Here is a 25,369-nt window from a genome sequence, read left to right as displayed (position 1 = left end):
AACGAAACAGTTCGTCTTCTCCACAAATCTGTCTGTCACATCTGTAGTGGGTTCACTGAGAGACACACAAGATCAGGAGGCAACACGTTTATTCTATGGACCACAACGGGATAACAACATAAACTGGGTCAGGACAGTCGGCACACTGCCTGACCTACTATGCCGAGCACGAAGACCGAAGACCCAGGGGAAGAGGCAGCACGGAGGACTCCATTCCAGCAGACAGCCCCAACCCAGCCTCGAAACCTCCCTTTTATGCCCCCAGCGTGGCCTGGCTCCGCCCTCGGCCACGCCCCCTTCAGGAACGTCCAGAAGGTTCTGGGCCATACCCCACGTGTCCCTTCGGTCACCTTTGGCCCGCATCCTTACCCTGGCTTATCACGTGCCCTTGCCAGCCAACCGGGCTGCTACATCTTCAGATGCCCCTCTGCCAGCCACCAGCACTACGCCCCCTAGGGACTCGTTCCATGACATTGCATGCCCTACTGGCAGAGAGGGCTACTACACTCCCAGTTCCCCTCTATCAGTAACTGGCGCTAGGCGCTCTAGTGACCCATTCTATGTCACTACACATCTACGACTCTATATAAGGAACAAAACAGTTAGATCTAGATTTGAAGCTTTTGTGACTGCAGGAATCCATACTCTGGTTCTTTCGGTAAAGTCACCGAAAGAAACCGTTAGACTTCTCCACAAATCTGGCTGTCGCCTGATGAAGCTAGTTGTAATTACTGGCGAAACATCGTACTAAGATTGTAAATGTTGTGGCTTGGTTCTCCAACACACCGGTGTGCTTTACTAGTGACGAATTGGCATGTTCTGTTTACGTCACAATGCTTACTAGTTGGCTGTGTCGGGTGGTAGCGGGTTTTAACGACACATTTATATATTTAGGCGATCTAACCCAAAAAAAACTTCTACTAATAAAGACAGCTGGAGAGTTGGACTCAATATTAATATGAGAAAAACAAAAGTCGTGTAAAACAAGTTCCATGAAAAAATTAAGGCATTTGTCGGAGAGACACAGAGGATGCATTGGAATAAGTAAACTAAGGACAGCTTCAAAGGCCGACTGGGATAATCAAAATGATGAAGTCGAGCAGGTAGGAGTGTTTTTGCAAGTTGATAATGAAAGCAACACATCAGTGTGGCTCAAGAAGAAAGTTTTCAGTTGGTGCTTATTACCCGCCGTGACATGGATTGGAAACACAGACACCGACGTGGAACGTGAGCGGGCGGTTGTGCAGAGCAGCGTGGAGGGGATCGCGTTTGGTGTTGCGCTGAGAGGCAAGAAGAGAAACGCTGGGATCACATAACAAATGCAAATTAAATTATCGTATCTACTGAAAAAAACGTTTGTGTAACCTTGCTTAAATTCAAGAATCCTATTAACTGTCATCTATTATATCTTCAATAGTGCTCTTTATCGTTGGCCACTTGCCGATTTGGGCCTTTTGTGCTCAGCCACCTTTTGTAAAAAAATGTATTCCACCGATGGCGACAATGAAGTTAAACAGGTTTGATGATTCAAAAAAAAAAAATACTTGATGAATAGAAACAACGTCGAACAATCATGCATATGCATGAACTATTTAATGCTTTCCAACATGTGTTTGATTGGAAAGCGTTTAATTAGCAGTACAGAAGCTGATGGGTGGTGTTCAAGGCAAAATACATTTGGTTATTTGGAAATCGTTCATTTGGCTCTGGCTTGTGTCTCCAAGTGGTGGGCAACGTTTGAAATCAATTGATATGAGTTTCAAAAAGGCAAGTTTCTAAAAGCTGTGCAATGTTGTACGAAAAGTTCAGTTAATATTGAATCATCATTTGAAAAACAATATTGATCCCATGTTGCATATAGACAGACAAACAGACTCAAAGAGCTGATGCATCGACACTTTCACCCTTAGTTGGAAAGCGTTGATAAATGATGACAACCATCTTCTTGGTTCTTTCAGTAAAGTCACGTACGTGACTTTACCGAAAGAACCAAGAAGATGAATCCTTGCAGTCACGAAAGCTTTAAATCGAAAGATGACAACCATGTTGATAATGGTGATGGTCACGATGGTGTGGACAGGACCCTCTCGACCAGCGATGATGTTCACGACCGGGAGGCGGAGAAGCAGCGGCTGGAAGAGGCATACGACCGCTGCGACCACGAGCTGGACGACAAGATTGTGCAGCACTACACGGAGCTTACCACTGCCATCCGCACCTACAACTCCATCACCGAGCGCATCGCCGCCTCGCGCTCGCGCATCCGACAGGTGCACGAGCGCCCTCGCAGTTTTTCACGAGCGGTGCAACTGGGGTTTGCCGCAATATCATTGTTCGCAACCGGACATTGAATTTCATGACATGATGATACCGGTTGTCTTTGTAGAAGTTGTGTTTCACATTTTGGTCGTGTTGTTTTTATGTTTTAGTGTACTCCCAAGAATTTAATATGTAGGGTTTCGCGACCAATGTTAGATTTTTGTTGTTTGGCCAGGTGTGTCATTATGATCCTCCACCCCAATACAGTTCGCACAGTTAACTTCATCAGGTGGTGGAGGGTTTCCAATGACAGATTTGTTCAGATCATCGTTACATGGCCTAACTCCGAATTGTTTATGAATTGCTTCAAGTACGAATAGAGGTGGCTTGAAAGTTATTCAACTCGGGTTCACTCAACATACGTCTTCTCGTCATTGCAACGTTATGATGTATCATGCTTACAACTCAAATGTTGTTCGAAAATGATGACGTCATGGCGTTAATTACTCCAGGAAACGCTGTAGAAAACGCTCATTGAATGCGTAATAGCTTGCTTTTTTACTTTAATGAGCATGGTGAACTTTAATTACTGTTCTTTCGTAAATATTTAATCGGTAAATTAATCAGGAAATGAAATATTTAAGAGAGATTAAACAAGCGACGATAAATCAGTCATCCACCTTCGCCGCAATTTTGTCGACACATCAGAATGTTACGCGAGCCACGCCCAAAATCAATCACGGATAGTAACGTCTGCAGCACCCCTGCTCGGTGAACGACGATGTCACCGGTTCAACCCACGTCGTCGCATGTCCCCCCCCCCCCCAACCACGTAATTTCCCACCCCATGCTGGCGGCAGGTGCGAGAGAACCTGCTGTCATGCAAGACGCTGCTGCAGTGCAAGCGTCATGAGCTGCGCAAGCTGTGGGTGGAAGGCGTGGAGCACAAGCATGTGCTCGCCCTCCTCGACGAGATAGAGGACATCCGCCAGGTCCCGCAGCGGCTCGACCGTGCTATGGGCAGCAAGCATTACCTGCGCGCCACCGACATGCTGGTGAGCAGTGCTCTGGCACTCGCCGGCTCCCACAGCAACCGGCCGGCTCGCCGCTTCCTGACAGTGTACGGCCCGCCGCCACCGCTCGTCTTGCTGGTTTTACCCATCGTGTAACATTAATGGCTCTCCGAGTGAAGATGGACGAGAGATGGATGAGAGACCTGGAGACGAGAGGTAGACATTGGTTGTCACGTGCGGTGACGTGACGTCACGTGGTCCGCCAGCATGCAAATTCTACTATGTAGCCCGCATAAAGCACTATTGAGGAACTCTGTTTTTCCCAGCAAACCTACACGTGCAGCCTACCGTACTATTCTAGTGTGGCAGTCCCCAACCCTGTGGTCCATTTACTACTGGCGCTCTCCAAGGCCGTGGGAAGGGGTTGCAGATGCCACATTCTTTTTTGCAAAACACTACATATTTTTACTGCCCATTGCATGAGCCATCTCATTTATACGAGTCAATAAAAAGCAAGTACGGTCATTTTCATGTTTTTTTAATTAACGTTTTTATCGCGCCTTTAGATCGTTTCAATTTGCAAAAATATGTTATTGGTGCACAGAATTTCCAGAGGGTTGACAGTGATCCGCGGGCTCGGAAAGGTTGGGAACCACTTTCCTCTCGTATATATTTCCTATAAATCCCAGCTCCGTCGCGTACTATGCACCTCGAGCCGTGCCCGGTCGCCCGCGCGTGGCCGTACAGGTGTCGGCCGTGGAGGCGCTGGACGGGCACCTGCGCCAGGTGGAGGGGCTGAGCGAACTGCGGCTGGAGCTGCACGCCAGGAAGATGACCCTACACGTGGTCCTTATCGACGAGCTCCACCGCCACCTCTACATCCGCTCCACGGGCCATGCGGCACACCACGCGCCACCGCCGCACCTCACCGGGTACGGCGCAGCTTTACGTGCGCGCTCTCACATACACGCGGGGGGATAACGCGCGTGACGTGTAGCACGTGGGATTTGCGACGCGTGGTGTGATGCGGCAGAACGCGGCGCTCAAGAGCTGACGCCCATAACGGTGTGACACGCAACAAAAATCAAACTCATAATGTGATACACGTAACATGACAACCACATCGGTCGCCGCCATTCACCGACAAAGTGGGGGTGACGTTACCGCAGCACTTGTGTCAGGCTAGGTGCACTTTTGGGCCATCATGTGTTGAAGGCTTTACTGCTCGTAGGAAGTCACGGGAGAGACTCAGGTGTTATGGGTTGACCAGGATAAACTGACAGATGCACCTCCCGTGCTCTGCTCGTTGTTGTGAGCGTTGCTCTTCCATCTCCAACTACGCAGTAGCATCATTCACGAGACTCTTTCACAGAGGCCGATCTGGTGACAGTCGTTGGAAAGTTTGCACGTGAGCTGGCACGCATGAGCTGACACGCGACATGTGCCGCGTATAGAATTACACACGTAACGTGACACGCACAACGTGACTTGCACCGCATGACACCACGTGACACACACGGTCAATGCACATGGCCGCACACCGTTCTACAAGGGCGGCAGTGACCACAGACGTGACCTGTAAACCAGCACTGTGGAGGCGAGTGTTGGTAATGGCACAAATATTGTGAAACTCCTTTCCCGTGGGCATCGAGGAGCCATGCCCTGGCTCGCTAAGAGAAGGAGGTCGAGCAAAGTGCCGACTATCACCTGTCCCACCTGTCCCATCTGTCCCACCTGTCCCACCTGTGTCATCTGTCCCACCTGTCCCACCTGTCTCATCTGTCCCACCTGTCTCATCTGTCCCACCTGTCTCATCTGTCCCACCTGTCCCACCTGTCTCATCTGTCCCACCTGTCTCATCTGTCCCATCTGTCCCACCTGTCCCACCTGTCCCACCTGTCCCATCTGTCCCATCTGTAACGGTGGTGTGTTGCCCCCTAACATGCGTGGGTCTTCTCATGGTGATCCGGTTTTTCTCCCACATGTAAAAACACTCATTCATTGGCTGAAACATTAATATATAGAGGACTGGGGAACTTGGGCAATTGTTAGTAGCACCAGCTCACCGCCTGGCTGACTTCCCGTTTGTCTGTGGGTCGTCGGCGATTGTGAGGTGCCATTTGATTAAAAGGTGACGGTACTCTATGAACAACATTACATTATTATTATTTAGCACACAGGGGGCTCGCTGATGAGTTTGTGGCACGGGTATTAATTTGTGCTCGATGCACAAGTCACCTTGAGTGGTGTTGCCTCTGATGACTCCGCCAATGCCGCCACCCTCAGGTCTCTGGGCAAGGAGACCGGGACACCCCACCAGCACACAGATGTCACGAGCCCCCCCGCACCGAGGAAGGCCCCAGACTCTGCCTCTTCGCACGGTAGGGGGCCAGGCGTGGCGATGTAACCCCTCTCCCTTCCCCTGTTATATCCGCGCACTCTGCCGGTGCGTGGTTGAGAGCGATGGCATCAGCCGGCCTCGTACGTAGTAGTGCCCGCGTCTTCTGCTGGCCGCCATGGGGAGACAGATGGGCCCAGCAGTGCTCGCTGGCAATGTTAGGGTGGGCATGTGTATAAACACGAACAAAGATGCACCACTCGGCCTTACAGGGTGTAAGAGTAAATGTTGTAAGTGACGTCGCTAACCTGCTTGTGCCAGGCTAGGTCCACTGCATGTAGGTGTTGCAGTCTTGCTGGCAGGAGGTCATGGGACAGGCCCAGCAGGTGTTGCGTGTTAACAGACACACGTACACACAAAGACAAAGTCACCTGATATAGTCCACACAGGCTGTAGGGGTAAGTGTTAGTGAGCACCTGTTATTATTTAGCACACACATGGTGCACGTGGAGGTTGTGTGGCGAGTATCACACACAGCAGCCTTTGTTTCCCCAGAGCTGATGCTTATCCACTGCTCCAGATACTCGTCTAAGTGGGAATCCAGGATAGGTTTTGATATCGTGTGCCACTGGTGTTATTTATGCTATCAACCCCAGGTTACAGGTATCTTGGCACAGTGAACTAACCACTGCACATGCATGCAGATACATACACAGCAGCAGGGCACATGGTAAATAAATCATCTGGGTCAGGTGTGCTGAGGATAGAAGGGAAAATACTAACTAAAAACACAATCGGAATTCAAAACCGTAACTTGGAAAAATGAATTACGTGTATCATTACATACTGTGGATTTTTGGGAGTCAACAAAGCACGCTCGTTAAAAAATCAAATCACACTTGCATCCATAATAACAATAATCATCGTCTTCGCAGAGCAAATATTATAATCACACATCATCGTTATTACAATCACTCACAAGTCATCATTAGCATCGTCATCATTACGCTAATAATAGTAATGATAATAATTGCGATCCTCCACACTAACAATCCAACTAATCATAACAGCCGTCAAAATAAGTGGCCCCCTTTTATTTTCGCTGGCTGTGCAGAGCGTGCTCGCGAGTGTGTGCGGCTCGGCGGCTCCCCAGCGGGCTCTTGCCAAGAGCTTACAGCGCTCCCTCCATTACCCCGTGAAAAATGATTAGCTCGCCTTGCATTTAAAAACCCATTTAGCCGCATTTCGCCCGCCGCACCGTAATGGACTGCTTCGGCATCCATAAATTTAACCCCCCCCCCTCCCGCCGGCCCCCCGCTCCCGCAGAGCTCCCGCGCTGCCAGGATAGCGCGGCGCAGGTTCCGAATCGCTCCGCTCTCTCTCTCTCTTCGCTGCTGGGGGCGGGAAGGCTCCCGCCATTAGTCCCGCGTGTGAAGCGTGCGCGTTGATATTTATGTGCGCGCGCGCTCGTGTGCACTGTACGGCGTGGAGGTGCGCCTGAAGGCGCGCGGCGAATTTAGTGTCGGTCTTCGTTCGGGGGAGCATCCGGCCACGTGGCTCAGTGGCAGAGTGAGCGGCTTGCAATGGGAAGGTTGCGAGTTCAAATCTTGGTCGGGGGTTGATGCGGTCCATCATCATCCCTCCGAGGTCGATGAAATGCTTGTTGAATGTGTTGACTGTTTACTTCCTATTTTGTGGTTGTCCTCTGGATAGACCCATCCTTGCCTGAGCTTTGTGGAATTTCCGTCAGCGGCTCAGGGCTGTAAACAGATGAGCACTGCCTCAATACTCATTTTGTTACAGGAAATTACTTCGACTTTGTTTTCTCTTGAGTGGAGGGGTTGTATCATCAGTGCACTCATGTGTGTGCAGTAAATCGTCCTTTGTATTTTAACCCGCTTCGTTCCGGGCCTGTATGACCCAGGTCTCCCCGGTTAAATAGCCATGTGTTGTCTCAGTGGGTTTTCATTCCTGGCTTTAATGATGGACCTGGTCTTCTTTGATTCATATTGATTTTTAAGTTTACAACGTGTGCATTGAATCGCGTGTGTAATAATGGCTTTGTTTAGATTTGTATAGTCTATGTAATGGGTTGGAGGTGCTACACTTCACTGTAAATATAAAACAAATCTAATTGATTCTTGAATAGAATTGCAAGCCTGCGAGTAATGGTGGGTGGGGGTGGTGAATTATCGCACCCAAAGTGTACAGGTAAATATATTGAGTTTACGAGTGAATATATCTACAGTGTATGATGTGAAATAAATCAACATTGATTTACAGCCCTTTGCCAATGCACTGCTGATTGAAGGGCTCCCCCACACTGTGGGGGTGGTAGGGGGTTTATTTTAGCCTACTTCACCATGCTGGTCAGTGCCTGTTGGTGAAGGGTGTACCCGGGACCGGTTGAGGTATCACTCGCCACTGACGATAGCCTTGGCTAGAAATCAAACTCAAGTCGCCAGGTTCTTAGCACAGTGCTCTGTATATATCCAATGTATATACATGCATGCGATATACACCGAGCACTTGGCTGTGTTTTTATTGTTGCCACATCAGAAACCGTGCACATTTGATTTGAGTAAAATAATAACCTCTCTAGCTGATGCACACATGTGGCAACCAGTCAATATCAACGGTAGAACGCGCAAACGCTTGTCAAAGGCATAAATGCGCGTGCCGCGTAGATAAACACGCTATAAGAAATCTGCGGCTCCTGTTGAGGGTTAGGCGGGGGCCAAATAGCTGCAAATTTTTGGGCTCCGGGGAGACGGGCCCACAAGCTGATCGCACACTAAAACGGTCGCCTGGCCCCCGGGCATTACAGAGTCCCGTCACGCGGCCGGGGCGGCACAGAACGAACGAGGACACGGCGAGATATTTCACCTGCCGTCTGGAAGTAAATGCCAGCGTGATTTGCAGCGTTCGGTCACGGCTAAATTGAGACCGCATTACAAAAACGTCGCCGCGGTCGGCGGTGTGTATTTTGCAGGATGACGGGTTTATGCCTCTCCACTGCACCGCCCACCCGCCCACCCCCGTCCCTCCCAGGCAGCGCGGGCAGCTCGCCGCTCGTTATTGTTATGAGTTTCCGCGTGCCGTTTCACGCGCCGCCGCACGGCGGATTTTCCAGGGCGTCGGAAGCGACGGGCCTGAGCCGGCTAAACCCACACGGCCAAATAGCAGCGGGGTTTTTTCTCTGGGTGAGGGAACGGGAAGGCATTAGCGTGATGTGTTGGCAGTTTCCCCGGCGCACAAAACCAACATTTACATTTAAAGCCAAGTGCACGCACAGCACTGAGCCAACAGCTGTGCACGCAGCTTTGTTATTGGCCGGGACATTTACACAGTGCAGGCTGCACATATTACACGCAAATAACAGTTGTTAAGTGTGTGTGCGTACTTGCGAAAAGTAATGTGGGCCCCTTAAAAAGGCCTATGTGTGTGTACAATAATACTATGCTCAAAAATCAATGGGTTGTGGCTGCTGCGCTTGTTGTTTCTGCCGCTGTGCTGTGGGTGCGTAGTAGCACGCACTCCGCGTCGCTTAGTGCTTTATGACAAACAGTCGGAGCAAAGAGTGTAAACAGTCCTGGCATTTTTCGGGTCACATTTTCGTCTTTCTAACAAAGTCGGCGTAAATCCCAACGTAAGCTGTGCACCGATCAGTCCTTCTCTTGTTTAAAAAAACAAAAAACAATTCTTTGAATGAGTATTGAAGAGGAATCATGTGTGTTGATTTTTTTTATTAACGAAGTACATGTAGGTAAAGATGCGTCGCTCATTATTACGCGTATTTGAATAGACAAACAAAGACCATTAAATGTTACATGTAAATGAGGCTAATTAGAAATGCGTTGCATGCGGGCTGGTTCGCCGTAAGTCCTCGAGCAAGTGCTCCCCCTGCGTGGGCCGGAGCCGTTGGTGGTGAGAACCGCGGTCATTCAGCTGCCTCTGCAATGTTAGTATATCTGGCATACTTTATACATTGTGTTAGAAAACGGCCCACCAAAGCAGATGTTGTAGCGCTACCTCCGAGATTGCTTCAGGTGACCTCTGGCCTACATAGTATTGGGCATAGTAATATTCATCGCATGACGGTAAAACTGATGTTTTAAAATGATCATGTCTGGAATTTAACCACGTGATGTATTTGTTTTCCCTTGGTGAGGCCATCAACTCACTGTTTGAGAACCCGGTTTAGTCACGATCTCTGCAGTGTCAGCTCGGCCTTTTGACATCTGAGCAACCTTGGATTTGTAATCCAGAGGTCACTGGTTCGGTTCAATCTCCCGGTGCGGCAGCGGAAACAATGGGAAAGTTTCTCAAATCATCCCGCCTTCGGTCCAAAACAAAATAAGGTCCGAATTCGAAATCACGCTTTAAAATTAGTGAATTGGAATTACCAATAGCAATATTGCCCCCCAACTGATGCCCACGTTGCATCACCTTGTGCGGCACAGAGACATCTGACATTGGGGGGGAGGGCAGGGGTGGGTCACCTAAGCTACAGAAACATAAACACTAGAGTTTGGCATTGGAATAAATGTAAATTCTTTAATTTTCAAATTTACCCTAACATCTGGTGGCGGCGGCGGCAGGCAAGGAGGTGAGCGTGGAGATGGTGACGGAAAACCCAGAGGAGCGCGATCCCGAGGAGGACAGCGCCCGCTTCATGGCGGTGTTGGTGGCGGCCCTGGCCAAGCTCGGAAAAATCCCCGACGCCATCAAGGCCATCAAGGAGCGCTTTGAGCGCGAGCTGCAGGCCATCGTGCGCCGCTCCACCACGCAGGTGGCCGACTCGGCCTACCAGCGCGGAGAGAGCGCCGCCCCGCGCGACGCGCAGCCCGGGTGAGGCCGCGCAGACTATGCACCGGTGACGGCGCTCCCCGCCGCCGCGCTCACGGCTCCCCGCCACGCACGCACACACACAAAGACAAAGATCCCCTGCGTAGCTCATGCAGGTTGTTGGGCTGTTGGGGCAAGTGCTGTTAGTGAGTACTTCTGAAGGCCGGCAGGATGCACAAGGGGCTGGTGTGGCCGGAATCACACCTGACCACGTTAGTCTCCCCAGTTCCGATGTGTATACACCTCAGAAGTCTACAACCGGTTCAAATGTCCTTCACCAGTGTTAGCCGTGAGCTGGAATCGAACTCGATTCCTAGTGCAGTACAATAACCACCTAGCGACTGCTCCCCACACATGCACACATATCTAAATCCACATCTGTACAACAAAAACAACCGCCTTTTGCCACTAAGTGGTGGTGACATCATCACGGGGCTTGTGCCATATATACACCCATACATACACTTACACAGCTGCACATACACATTTAAACACACATACATACACGTCACAACCCCGGTGACAATTGCACACTCGTAACGTCACTGTCGAGTCCCTTGACCAGGGAAAATATTTTTGCACCCAGCACACAACATCTAGTATCACTCTCGCTATGGGCTGTGGCTTATAGTCACGTGCCAGCTGCTCCAGTCTTCTATCAGCGACTCGGAAAATATGCAGTGAGAAGTGAAGCCCTGGACATTGCGCGCCGGTTGTTTGTGTTGTTGGTGCACAGCTGTTCCTCACCGATGATTCCCACTGGGTTCACACGCACACACGCCTGCATCGCAGGCAGCGCTCCGGTTAAGTCAGGCATTCAACGCGTTAAAAAAATGATTCTCGAGTCGCGTTGGATGTTTTGTCACGCGGTCAATAAAGCAAATCAGAATAGCTGTTGTCCTTTTTGTTGTAAGTTTTCGTACAGTGTTTCAAAGCAGTATTGCAGTGAAAATGGGAGCCTTCGGCACCGTGGCTCAGCGGAAGAGCCAGCAGCTCGCAAATCGGACAGTTGCGAGTTCAAATCCTGGTTGGGGGTTGACTCGGCCCATCATCCCTCCGTGGTTACTAAAATTAGTATATCTTTGGAGTGAAGTCAACAGTGTTTTATTTGTAGATTCACCCCTGCCAATGTATTGTGGAATTTCCACCACTCATGGCTGTAAATAGGAGATGTGCTCATTTTGGCTTGAAATTACTTTTGCCTTTATAGAAGTTACGCATGGATTCAACATCATGTTGCATTTTACCTCCTGAAAAGGCTCAGAAGGCGCATGCTTCTTGTTTCACTCCAGAACCTGAGCCATGAACGAGTCGCGACGCATTCAGATAACGCGGTGACGCTGTGCTTGACGTCCCCCTGCCCCTGGCCCTGCTTGGCCTCCGAGCCACATTCAGGCATCTTGTGGTTTAGTTCTGGCTCGGCCCGCCAAATAGCCCCGGTGTAAAACCGCTCGTTCCGTGGAAGGGATGTCTGGTCAATAACGCCTCCCCTCCTCCTTCCTGCAGGCTGCTGTTGGAGCTGATGGAGCTGCTGTTTGACAAATTCCGCTGCGTGGCCGATGCACACAGTGTGGTGCTCGCGCACCTCAAGCAGGCGGTAGGGCCGGGCGGGGCTGGGCGTGCCGGCGACGTGAAGCTCTACGACATGGCCGACGTCTGGGCCAAAATCCAGGCCGTGCTGCAGGTAAATGCACCATGAAATTGGGAGCACGCGAGTATAGACATGGTTGCGTGCGTGCGTGCCTGCACGCACGCACACACGTGTTAAGGAGGGCCCATCAATTTCGGCAGAGGTGATGGTCAAGAACACGAATTTCCAACCAAAGTTTTTCGGCACGCAGGGGCGTGTGCATGCTTACGTGCCAAAGCTTCTCATGCCAACGAGCGTGTTGCAGCACGTTCGCGCGACGGCTCGTCTCGACAACGCACCCATGCGTTTATTTTTCGTGTCCTCACCAAGCGGAACATTGGGTGCATTTGCGTTCATTTGTACGTACGTGGCCCGGCTCCGAAGCAATGCACGCATGGAATGCCTGGCAAAATGCACAACTTAACCGCGTGCCGACGCAGGGATACATGTCGCCATTAATCATGGGACCACGGAAACTAAATGACTCAGCAGTACAAGCTGGAAGCAGAAAATAAATAAATATGAGCCGCTTAATTAACTTGTTTTGCGTGGGCTTGTGTTTATTAATAACAAGGAAGAAATGCATTTTGAGCACCGCTGCCTTCGGGAGCTCAATTTGTCGGTAGGATAACGTGACGGAGCGGAGCAACGGATCGACATGCCGGCGACGTACAAACACGACGCGGTGCCCGAGAGCGGTGACGAGCGTCGTGCGTGAGCCATACTGACGGGGTAATCTTGTTACAAAGCCACGAGCGGACTCGCACGTGCGCCCGCTCGTTTACGCGAGCGAGAGAAACGCCGCCGCATATTGGTTGCGCCATGGCGCGATGCCCCCGTCGTAACCACCCAAATACTTTGGGCCCCCCACTCCCTCTTGTGTCACGGACGAGGGAGCGACGCCGTCAAGGATGTTTTGAATAAGATGCTTTTTCTCCGTCTGCGGAACGTAACGAGACAAAGTGCGGCGGGAAACATTTTTTAGCGCGACGCATGCGAGCGTGCCGCCAGATTCATTTTTCTTGCAGATCATCTGTCACCGCGAACGGGGGCGGCAGGGGCGGCAGGGGCGGTGGGGGGGGCGTCCATCCGGGGAGATAAATGACGTCGTGCACCAACAGCTGATAGCAATCAAACCCAATAATATGCCTGGAGCCCTCGTGATCCGTTCCAACATAATAATTTGACAAATGTTTTCGCGCAAGATTTTACAAGATGAATCAGCCCTGCCCTCCCAGCCTTAGCATATATATATTTATCTTTTTTTTACTCTCCCTCTGCTCTCTATCGTAGTTCCACTCTCTCGTCCGCCCGCTCTCACTTTTACTCACGCGCTCTCTCTCTCACGTGCCGTCATGCATATTCCAATTTGCGGTTGTGGCTTTCTTTACAAGATGGGGAGGGGGGTAGAGTGCCTGGAGTGTAAAATGGGAAGTGAAAAAGGTTTAACATTAAAAATGGATAGAAAGAGCCATCGCAGCCCCAGGCAGCAACCACAGTTCTCGTTGGCAGCCATTGGCTCTTAGCCGCAGTAATCGTGATATGCTCCAACTCTTAAATATTAAGCTTAACAAATAGGCTCCACTTACAATGGAATGATCAGCCTTCAGTACAGAAGCCGGAGTCCCTACCCACCACCCCCTACTGGTTTTGCCACTCCATCACGTAATGTTCCCTCTGTCCGTGCTGCAGATTTTCACGTCTAAATACGTCTCCCAGCACATCGATTCATCTCGGCAAAGACGTTATTTGTGGCGGTGTTTCGAATCAGCAGGTGGTGCATGGGACAATCTTTATTTATCCACGGGCCGGTTTACGTGGAATTTGTCGGAAGCTTGTGTGCGGCACGTGCATGCATATTTAACCCAACGGCCGGCTACATCATCATCATTCTTCTTTGTGTTGTAGTAATAACAATGACCTTTGCCCAGGAAAGCCTCACTTTGTCACAATAAGTTTTACTTTTGATTTAAAGCTTTCGTGACTGCAGAGATTCATATTCTTGGTTCTATCGGTAAAGTCACGTACAAGGGAAATAATAAAAATATAAATATAAAACAATAAAAAAAGTTTTATTGTTAATGTCACCGAAATGAAGACTTTTCCACGAAGGCCCTGCACTGGGATGTTTGGCCAGTCCCATAAATGAGAGTTTTGATTAGTCGCCTCGTATTATCAGCACTGTTTTGTTCATCTGGTGTTTTGGCCTTTGGGCCTGTGCTCAGCAACTGTTATTTAAAAAAAAAAGCCTATATACCTATCACGCCTTTTATCTTCCCATGATAAATATACATTTTGGAGAAACATTCGTGAATATTCATTTGTGTCAGAGAACAGAGCTTGCTAATACTAATTAAGCTCGTGCCGGTGTTGAGCTCCATGGCCCTGCGAGTCGACTCGTGGTCTCGTCACCTCCTCGCGCCGTGCCCCTGTGCCGAGTGGCAGGCGCGACGCGACATCTGCAGATAATTAATTGGCGCGGTGTCACTCTGAGTGTCGGCGGCGCTCATGGCGCCGCTGTCGGTGCCAGATATTCTTCGAGGCGGAACACCTTCCCCGTCTCGCACATTCATGGAGGGGGGAAGTCGCCCGAGGGAAACTTGTAAATCGCTATTTATCCGTCCGTCCGTTGGTCGTTGTTATTCATACGTGCTGGAGTCGAACGAGGTCCGTCAAGTGGCGTTCCCTGGGCTACATGTGGCCCGCGAAAGGCCTCGGGAGTGGCCTGCCGAGCTTTGGCCCGCCGAGAGATTTGGCTCGCAGAGGCATGGAGAGCTACGGATTAGCGAGATGAAAAAGAGGCAAAAGCAAGATACAGACATGAGAGCTGTAGGAAAGAGATAAAGATTATTGACATGAAAAAGATAAATAATTGAGATAAGAGAGCTGCACACAAGAGATGATGATTTGTGATATGAAGGAGAGATGAGAAATGGATAGAGATAAGAGAGCTGCAGACAAGATATGATGATTAGTGAAATGAAAGTGAGATAAACCTGATGAGAGACGAGATACCTGGAGGCATGCAGTACAGATTAGGGGTCAGGTATATACACGGTATGACATCACGACACCATGTGATGCCACGTGGCCTGCCAGCACACGACAGTGTTATTATGTGGCCTGCCGGAACGTGGTTGACGAATCCTCCAACGTTCCAGTATCTTACATTTTAGAGTGGGCAACAGTTTTGAGTTGCCGTCTTCCCCATGTCGGCTTCGTAGCCAAGTTAAAGTGCTCACAGAAAGGAATATTTTGCACTATATTTTGCGCGCAGTTGCATTTAATTTTGCTCACTCTGTGTTAGCCGCTGAGGTCATGACGGCTTAATTATTTTTTATTTCTGTTGCTCTATGCCCCCTGTAACGTTCCCGTTCTGCGTAAAATATTGCTTTCACTGAACATTATTCTAATATGCAAGCGGGTGGAAAAGTGCTACTCCCTAATGTATGGAACAAGAGTCACCTGAAGGGATCTCATAGCTAGCTCTGTGATATATGCTTCCACGGACCATTCTCCGTCACAAATGGTTCCAATCCTCTGCGAGAGTTTCGGACTCTTCTGCGTCTTTTGACACGACGTTGAAAATACAACAACAAAGTGATCAAATAAGGTCAGGAGGTGTCGCAGACACAAACCCTCACTCTGCCGCATCTCTCTGCCATCTCACACGCTAATCTCTGCACCCCATCGTACTCCAGCGAGTGTCGGGCTTTCTGATCCGCGTCCCTTATTTATCTGGATGATACCCAATTGGCGTTTATTACGTCTACCGTAGGAACACATGTTCAATAATCAATCAATCTTCATTTTACGTGCCAATATCGCCTTCAATAAAGTAGGCATCAGTCCATATTATTTCAGAGCTGGATTTTGCCCAAACTAAGTGGCAAACAAACGTAACTCCATGCGTTTTTGTTGTACGGTGATTGGTGACTGGGCTGAGACCAATTCTTTCCACTTGAGAACCACAGGTAATCACAATGGGCTGAAACCTGGATTTGAACCCAGGTTCTCAGTTCTTCCGACTCGGCGTCTCTGACCTCGGAGCCATCCAGCCACCTCGGCCGCTCCTGATTCTCAGCCGGAGACCGGAGCCGGCTCCTTTGGAGCAAGCGGAGTTTTGCTGTGAGGCTCTTATCTCCGCACGTCAATTGACGTGACGACGCGACGAGACGGACGCTCGTTTTCGTTTCCCGCCGAGGTTGATGGATTGGCCGAGCCAATCTAACGGGCAGAGAGAAGAGGCCAAAAAAAAGGCAAAAAAACACGCCGGCGCTTGCTCCGTCGACGCGCGCGGCCGTGTTTTGGCTGTCCTGCCCGATAGAGTATCGGCGCACGTGCACGTCAGGGCGACAGATAACCCGCGCGGGGCGGGGAGGCGGAGGAGAAGGCGCGCAACCGCAATCGCCTCCCGGCTGCATCGCCGCGCCTCGGTCTCTCCGCTCCACCCAGTGGAAACGCTGGCTCCCGAGGCCGTCTGCTGGGCCGGGCTGGTGTAATCGATGGCGCTGCTGTGATGAGATTGGCGATTACGGATGACTAAGGATGGTGATTGATGATGATGGCGGCGGTGATATCCGTGGTGGCGGTGATATTGACGGTGCTGCTGGCGGTGGTGATAATGGCGAAAGTGATGTTTGCGGCTGTCAGGGTGGTGGTTATGACGATATTGATGGTTTGGGGAGATGGTGGTGATAATGCAGGCGTTCGTGATGACGATGGTGAAAGAGACAGCTGTGGCTGTGTTAGTGATGATGATGTTGTTTATTGTTAGAGTGATGATAATATGGGCGATTGTGGATGATGGTGACGGTAATGGCTGGAATGTAAATTGTTGCGACAGTGACGGTGACATAGATCGTGCAGAGTGATAATGATGTTGGTTATGATTATGATGATTCCAGTGGCGACTCCAGTCGCAGTGATGGTTGCAGTAATATTTAGATGGTTGCTTGAACGCAGATCGTGTGTGCGTTGTTGACGATTGTTGATCATGAAGAAGGTTGTAGTGATAATGCAAGCACTGGTGATGGTGACGTCGTGATGGTAGAGTTGGTGAAGATTGTGCGTGTGTCGGTGGTGGCAATATATCATCAGTTGCTTTTCGTGGTGATAGTGATTTGACGATGGCTCCTTCGCAGATGTTGCTCACGGATTACCTGGATGTGAAGAACACTCGAGCTGCCGGAGCAGAGCCCTCGGCCCAGCTCCCCTACCCCAGTTCTGGTGGAGACTTCTCCTCGTTCTTCGTGAAGAAGAAGCAGCAACGACAGCGGCCATCGCTGTTCAAGTGAGACTGGCACTGCATCGAAAACCGTCATCGCTAACACTCGCTGCCATCGCCACGATCGTCGTATCGATCATCGCCGTCACTGCGATCATCGCAACAATCATCCCTGTTGCTACTATCATCACAACAATCATTGCCATCACTACTATTATCGCAGCTATCGCAGTCGTCATTGCAACACTTAACAGCCATTATGACAGCACTTATCCCCATGGCCAACATCGTCACAACTGTCCGGTGTCAACATTCATCATCACAGTGCATCTGTTGTTGCCATCATCATCTTGACAATACGTAACGTAGCGCACATCACCACCATCGCAATTCTCTCCACAACTATCACCACAGCACTCAACTCCACTTATCATAACCAAAAACCTCAATTATGGATCATCACAACCGTCACCACAACACTCCAATAACCATCACCACAACAATGTTACACAACACAGGATCGCAACAATCATCACCATTGTTGCCACCTCTGCCATGACTCTCACGCTTGAGTGGAGCGCACGCAACTCAGAAGCTGAACTGTCTTACGCACAGGAAGCAGCCTTATTAATCACAGATGACGAATAGAACAATATGCCATGCATTTCCATCGTGCAAAACACTGTGATAAAAAAATCACAGCAACACGTTCCACGGCGACGGTTCTCAAGAAACACGGAGCGAGTTGACAGTTGTCAAAACGATACTCGTCATCCGTCAATGGACGTTGTTGCCGCAGCAACGGTAAAGGTCTGTCCCTCCGTGTCCTATTCTTGGCTTTGGAAATATTTGTTCCAACAAAAAAAAAACAGTTGGCTGATTTGGGAAATGACAAACCCTGATATTTTGGGAGGAAGGATTTTATTTTATATTTTTTGTATGTTTAGGATGAATCGATTTTTATTTCGGTGCCGCCACCAGCAACAGAGCGGACGAGCGATTCAGAGAAAATAAAAATGTCAGGAATCAATGCAGAGCCTGCGGAGGTGGTGTCAGCGGCGCCTTGCCTTTTTTTTTTGCAAAGCCTTTTAATTCAGCGGCAGATTGTTGTGGCCGCGCGCAAGCATTTCCTTTTGCAAATTGTCTGTCCTGTGAAATTGTTTCAATTTGTGCCTGCCAGTCCATCGATTTGTCTTTGAAATGGACGCCGCCGCCGCCACTTGGAATCGGGAGTGCGTGTTATGGAAAATAAAGCATTTAATCTTGAGTGTTATTAAATTTGAAGCGGTATAAGGGACAGTGAGTGATGGCGGAGGATGTGTCCGTGATATTTTACGGGGGAATATCTCTCTTTCTCGCGCGGTAACGCATAATTATTTCGACATGTAAACACCTCCGTGCGGGGAAAAAGTGCAAAGCATCTCAGCCCCCACCATTTGATTCCGGATAAAAGCTGCATTGCCACCCGGGTGTCCTGTGAAGCCAAAGGCAAATCAACGTAATCACCATATGCCTTGCTCTCTACACCGCTGGATGAAGCCCTTCCCAAGACCAGTCGCCATCTCTCACCGATTCGCAATGCAACAAGCCCCACCCGGCTCTTCCCGTGACTTGTCTTGCCCAAGCCCATTTACTTTTTTATTTATCAGTCAATATGGTGGCTGGATGTTGCATATGTTCTCGGAGTCGTCAATGTATCTGCCTGTCTATCAGTGTAATCCTAAGCACGCACCTCTCTCTTGTCAGCTTTTTATTTGTCTTCGGCTGAACAGATGACTTATCTTATAAAGAAAGTTGCAGGCCACAAAAACGAAAGACGATCTTTAGGTTTTCATCGCCTCGTTGTCATTTATGCAATTTCAACATTCCTGCCGCTGAGAAACCACGGACACGTGAGAAGGCGCTGAGCCTCTGCCAATAATTGCCCAAGCTCTACAGTCCCGTAGATATAGATATGTCTTCAGCAAATTAATGGGTGTTCTTATCTTGCAGATGCACACCTGGGCTATATCTGTTGGGCTGTCGTGCAAGCGTTTAAAGGTTCATTCATTAAAATGTCAGATGCTCCCCAATTGCACTTTGGTGATATTATTGAAAAAAAAAACACAATTTAATTGCTATCAGCCAAACATCCCATTGCTGAAAATTTACCTGCCATCTACTCAATTGGGATTACACATAGCCACAACATCTTGGCAGGACCCTCCTAATAAAGTCTTGAGACTCAGTGAGGTTTTCTGGGGCAAACAAGCGTAGTGATAATAATAACTGCACCATCGCTCCTGTACTGTTTAATGCGACGTCACTGCAGTCAGAGAACACCTGACTCTAACTTTAAGGTCTTTTTTCTCATACAGCGTATCTTCAAACGTACGTATCGGACAAGTTAAACGCGCGCACCGTAGGTATTTTGCTTAAAGGCAAGATACTTCTGTGTTTAGGCATGCACCTTGTTTTAATTTTAACGCGACTGTGTGTGGGCTTGCACATGCAGCGAGCGAGCGACGCGTGGGCATGGGCGAGACCCCGCGCGGCGCGCACTGCAGCGACGTTAATCGCACTCTCGCGCCGTTTGTCACGCGGGGCCCGGGGTTGTGGGCCCCTGCCGTTGTTTCGACTCGCAAATTTGTTATACGATGCGCGCGGACCGGTGATGGTGATGCCGATAATGAGGATGAAGGGTAGTGACGTTGGAGCACCCCCGGCCCCGTTGCCGCTATCTCCAGCCGTTGCGTTTGCTTGTGTCATCCTTTTTATTTGCCCTCCCCATCCAGCCGGGATGGCTCGGCGGCAGAGTGAGCGGCTCGCGATCGGAGTCCAATTCCTCGTTAGGGATTGGCAGCCGTGCATCCCTCGGGTCGATAAAATTTGCATTTCTCTGTGGTGAAATCAACGGTGGTTGTCCTATGGGTAGAATGGCCCGATGACGACGACGATGGTGCTGACGATCACGACGACGAGTGGTGACAGCTGACCACGACCCGTTCCGTTGGCTTTCGTCCTTGCCGTGCGTGCTTGCCCCCACCGCCGTGTTCAGCAGCGCCGCCGTGCGCGCCCCATCTGCCCTCTCCCCTCCACGCCGGCAGGTTCGAGTCGTCGTCCCACGCCATCAGCATGAGCACCTACCTGCGCGAGCAGCGGCAGGCGCTGTACATCAAGAGCGGCGCCCTGCAGGGTGAGTCGGAGGCCTAGAGAAGATGGCGACACTCGCACTACCGCGCCTGTGACACTCCGAAGGGGTTGGTGGAGCGCATAACGACTTGGGAAACTCCCAAAGCTGCTTGGAGATTTTTTTTATAACAGTTACTTAGCACAGGCCCAATTCACAAAGTAGCCAGTAACAAACAGCACTTTCTAAGTTGTAAATAGAGACGATGGGAGGGACTTCCACAGTGGAACAGTGAGAAGAAAGAAGCAAAATAGAAGTGCTGCCGTGACCTGCAGTGTGGCGGTTGAAAACAGTTTGCATGCGAGATAGCAGTGGATTCATTAACCCATATGTGTGGATCTTAAGTGTCATCCCATCCGGCATGCTAAACCCCTCGGTGCGTGGCTGTGCGACCACCATGCATGGCAAGCTGTTATAGGTTGCGGGACCACTTGGTGGGTGGCAGAGGGTTTGCCGTAAAATCAGATGAGAACCAGGATACTTCTCATTTGCAAGGGCGACCTGGGGCGTTAGTCTGCCAGCAGGGGGTGATGATCGCCGCTGTGTGTGTGTGTGAGATCCCAATTGGGTAATTTGCCTGCAATTTTCTAATTTGGCAAATTTGGACTTTTGACGCCGGCACACGATAGCCCAATCTTGCGAATTACGTCGCAGGGATCTTTAAAGTCGGCTGTGAAGCGGATGGAGAGCGGCGTTGTTATCACATCCGCAGTGTTAATCGGAGTGGCCGCTCGGTTCGAATCGTGACCCTCGGCAACAAGCGGCGAACGCGAGGCAATGTCACCAGCCATAGAGACCTTCCTGGATAAATGAGTGCCATTATGGGCAGTATTATTGTTCCCATCAATAATATGGCATTGTGAAATTACATATTCAAATGAATTAGAGAGCCTGTTGAGATTGGTATGTGTCCGACTGGGGAGAGGTGGGAAAGAACAAGTGATGGGATATGGGTTCTATTGGACATCTGTTGGATGAATGTTGGGCTGAGTGGACACTAACATTTACATTCGTTACAAAACGGTCACAATTCAATACACTGCAACACTCTGCAATGCGGTGTAATAGCTGAAACACTTTGTTGCACTGAATTACATAAATACGCCGCTATACTCTACGCTGCACTGCAATGCTCTGCCATAACTACACCACTATACAATGCATTGCAGTGGCACCAACACACTATAACACTGCGACGAAAGCACAGTACTCTGGAATGTGTTTCGCTTCGTATCGAAATGCGGGCGCACGCGCACCCACACGTGCATGCGTGCGTTGAGGTGCGTGGGGCGTTCGTCTTTGTCCGTTGATCAGTTCCACCGCCTGTAAAGGTTGCCCCGCGCCCGTGGTATTTGCATGCCATAATTGCACTTGTTACTCGGCGCCTCTGCGTAAGTAAGCAAGGCACGTTTTAAATTAAACCCTCTTAAATAGGCGTTCGCGGGTGTGTCGAGAAAGCACCGTTCCGGCATTATCGAAGGCTCTGGCGGAAGCTTAAAGTGTTTTTGTAAAAAATAATGTTTGCAATTTACATTATGAGTGAGTTGATAAGCACGGTGAGTTTTAATGCACCGACACCGCTGCCGCCACCCTGTGCCGGTATTCTCGCATGGCCCGGCCGCTCCCGGCTCGGTGCTAATAGATCCCCCCCCCATCGCGGCTGCCACCAGGGAGCCCAGCTCACCGTATCACCGGGCCAATTCTGTTTGACTTTGTAATGTATATTTTATGCCCGGGCAATATTCCACACCGCCCATTGGGGGCACAGGAAGCGAGCAAACGCGCGCCCCCGTGTCACGTCCTGGAGTTACGGTTTATTTTTCCTTCCCCTCACTAAGTGGATAATTATCGCTTGGCGAGGGTTTATTAATTAATTTATCTCCATAAAAAGTTGCTATCGTTTATCAACTTCCTCCCTTTTATTTTATTTCGGCACGGTCGTTTCGAATTTTTATTAATTGAGGGCCGATGCTCGATTCGATGCCTAATTCACGCCCCTGAATGAACAGCGCAGATTTATCTGTTACGAAGAACGATGGCTCTTTTTGCGGGCATGTACGTTTATATCGGTATTTATTTGTATTGAATCAGAAAGCTACCGTATTGCAAGAGCTGGCACGGCGTGTGTGCGTGCGTGCGTGCGTGTGTGAGGTGTTCGGGAGCCTCGTGTTTGCCAGTCAGGGGTAATACACTTTTACCGGCTCCTTAATCTGTACGGATTCCGCACCACGGCTCAATTTGCAAGCTCGGCAGTAAACGCTCGTGAAATAAATATATTTCACTACAAGCGGCATTACATGGATTTCATCTCAAAACATGTAATTACCCCCTCCACCCTCCACTCCTACCGACTTCCCCCTCAAAAAAGCCAGAGGAGGGTGTAGATTGATGGCTTGTCAGTGTAAATTATGCATAACGAATGGAGAGTGTTTTGGCTGTGATGGATGGCGGTGGCGCATGCAGCTCCGTCGCCCCTTCTCCACCGTCGTCACAAGAGCGCCGGCTGCGTGGCTAGTGCCGCCCGCCACCGCCGCAACTTGGCGCCGGCCCACCGCCCGATCGCGTCGCTTTAACGTTGATGAATTGGCGAGCGCCGGGTGGCATGCCCCGTTCACCCCGCGCAGACACCATTCCCAGGCTGGTGCTGGATGATTTCTCGCTGGCTCGCTGGTGCTTGCACGCGCCGCAGGTCACCCCCCCCCCCCACCTCTGCAACAGGAAGTGGCCAGCACCCACTCCGTCGCCTCTACCCCGTTTTCTCTTCGCTCGCGCCCAGCCTGCTTCTCCCTTGCCTGTCGCTGTCACGACCGCTACCTCCCTGCTCCCTGTTTTGCGTCTTCTCCACCTCTGTCGTTCGCTCCGCTTGTGTGCGAGGGGTCAGGGTTCGTCGGCGCCGCGGTGAGAGTGATGGCGGCGCCCACTGCTCTTCGATGCACATTGAGCTGGTGATTGCTCACCACTCCCAGCTCACTCTAACACTCAACACTTCCTTCCGCTCACTGCTCTCACTCAGCCCAGCGACCCCATGAATCCTAAAGCTTCAAATGCCTTTAATTATTGGCCAAAATGTTGTTTTGCATGAAAACAAATGTGAGTGCTGTCAAGGTACCACGAATTATAGTCTTATTTTTTGGTTTATTTCATACTAGCTTTACTACCCGACTTCGCCCGAGACTTGGATTCTTGTCTTGGATTAATGCACGGCCTACGCAGTTGTGATGTCACCGGTCACTTGCCGTGCAAAATATATCCATAATTGCGCCCCCACCCCCCCCCCAAAATACAAAAGTCTTTTTTTATAATTTTTGCATGGTGTACAGTTTGGAAAGTACCCACATGGCAAATTTAAAGTTTGTTGCATGTCGCGAAGTACGCTAAACTTTTTGAAGAAACGCACATAATCACAAATTTCCCTTTTATATTTTTAGATTAGGCATGTGGGAGGATGGTTGTGCAGTGGTTATTACATTGTTCTATGTACCCAGCCGTGGCTCACATCCTTAGCGAGTGATGTCTGAACTGATCCTCGGCCTCCACCAACACATGCTGATCAGCGTATGGTCAAACAACCTCCATGACGAATGTGGCATGGGAAGACCCTCTTCCAGCAGTGGATTGAGAAGGGGCTATAAATGTGCATACTAGGAATGTAATTAGTTTCCTTTCTCACCCACCGGGCCAAATTAACTCGCCAGTTTTTTTTTTATTCCACATGCCTGTGATGGTCGTAAGTTGTACACACATATATTAGAGAGACGTGAGTTTAAACAAGTACACTAATACCCCGGTTTACGTGCTGAAACGTGCAACGAATATCGAAACGACGTAAATAGAAGTGATTGACAGGGTAGGTGGAGGCGAAGGCCGAGGCGACGGACACGAGCAAGGACGGACGATGCTGTCGGCGACGTGAGTGTGGGGTTGAGGCGACGCACATCGGTTAGCGGTGTTGATAATAAAGTGAGGACGTATTTGCGAAACGACATAAAAGGGGGAGACGTAATTTGGGGCGTGATCGTACCGGGGAACAGAGCTCGTCAATCGAGTGATGGCACAACCGCTGTTGTACTCATTTTATGTACTCTACGGCACTTGATTAATTCCGCGTCCTCGAGCCAGAAACGTCCTTGTGGGAGCGCGATGATAATTTCGGTTGTAAAGCGAGCGGCGAGGCACCGCACCAGCTGCAGTGCGTTTCCTGTTGTTGCGGTTGAGCGTTGAGAGTCGGGACTGACATCAATCAGGTTTATACACGGAGCCAGGTGAGAGCCCATTGAGAAACGATGCCTCTCTCCTGGCAAACGGCTGCCTCCTGGGTTAAGGGCTAAAGCGCAGTATAATTCGCCGTTGATGTCGCGCGCGCACCCTGTTGAAGTGATAGCGTGTAGCCGGCTTGGCTACCAGAGGCGTACACACTCATACCGGTGTACAGATTATTATCATTATTATTACTCTGCTTGTTCACCGAGTCTCATGACTCTCTTTTCTGAAAGGGTCCTGCCAAGTTGTTTTTTTTCAGTTCGGTTTGATGGTTGCTGTGTAGATTACAATATGCAGATCATTTTTCAATTCAGCAAATTTGGACCATGAAGCCGGTGATACACAGTGGTCAGCTCTTGCGAATCACAGAATCTTTAATGTCCGCTGTGAGTGAAGCAGACTGCGCATCTTTATAGTTGTATGGTTAATATACAGCTGCGAATAACCACGCAGTTCTCCGGGTTCGTAATGCAGTGCGCTAACCTATACACACTCCCGCACCGCTGGTTCCACCCTTCTTTGTCGGTCTGAGGCAACAGGGGCCACTTAAGGCGATTCCGGGTCGCTCATAAATCACCGTGAGGCTCCGTGCTGCTGGAGCGTAAGTAAATGTTTTCTATCTGAG

General features: G+C 49.9%; 1 protein-coding gene across 1 annotated transcript in view; it reads left to right on the top strand.

The window, feature by feature from the left end:
* The window catches only part of EXOC4 (exocyst complex component 4), a 106,383-nt gene that overhangs the window by 3,873 nt on the left and 77,141 nt on the right, over positions 1 to 25,369 (top strand). The window contains exons 2-9 of the mRNA XM_078598996.1: positions 2,081 to 2,270; positions 3,120 to 3,314; positions 4,020 to 4,204; positions 5,559 to 5,653; positions 10,212 to 10,461; positions 11,965 to 12,142; positions 17,233 to 17,381; positions 20,402 to 20,490. Of these exons, the coding sequence (XP_078455122.1) occupies positions 2,081 to 2,270; positions 3,120 to 3,314; positions 4,020 to 4,204; positions 5,559 to 5,653; positions 10,212 to 10,461; positions 11,965 to 12,142; positions 17,233 to 17,381; positions 20,402 to 20,490 (1,331 nt within the window). The remainder of the gene's footprint in view (positions 1 to 2,080; positions 2,271 to 3,119; positions 3,315 to 4,019; positions 4,205 to 5,558; positions 5,654 to 10,211; positions 10,462 to 11,964; positions 12,143 to 17,232; positions 17,382 to 20,401; positions 20,491 to 25,369) is intronic.

Source organism: Lampetra planeri, chromosome 11, assembly GCF_965212315.1.
Source record: "Lampetra planeri chromosome 11, kcLamPlan1.2.h2, whole genome shotgun sequence".
Classification (NCBI taxonomy): domain Eukaryota; kingdom Metazoa; phylum Chordata; class Hyperoartia; order Petromyzontiformes; family Petromyzontidae; genus Lampetra; species Lampetra planeri.
This window is presented reverse-complemented; position numbering and strand designations above follow the sequence as displayed.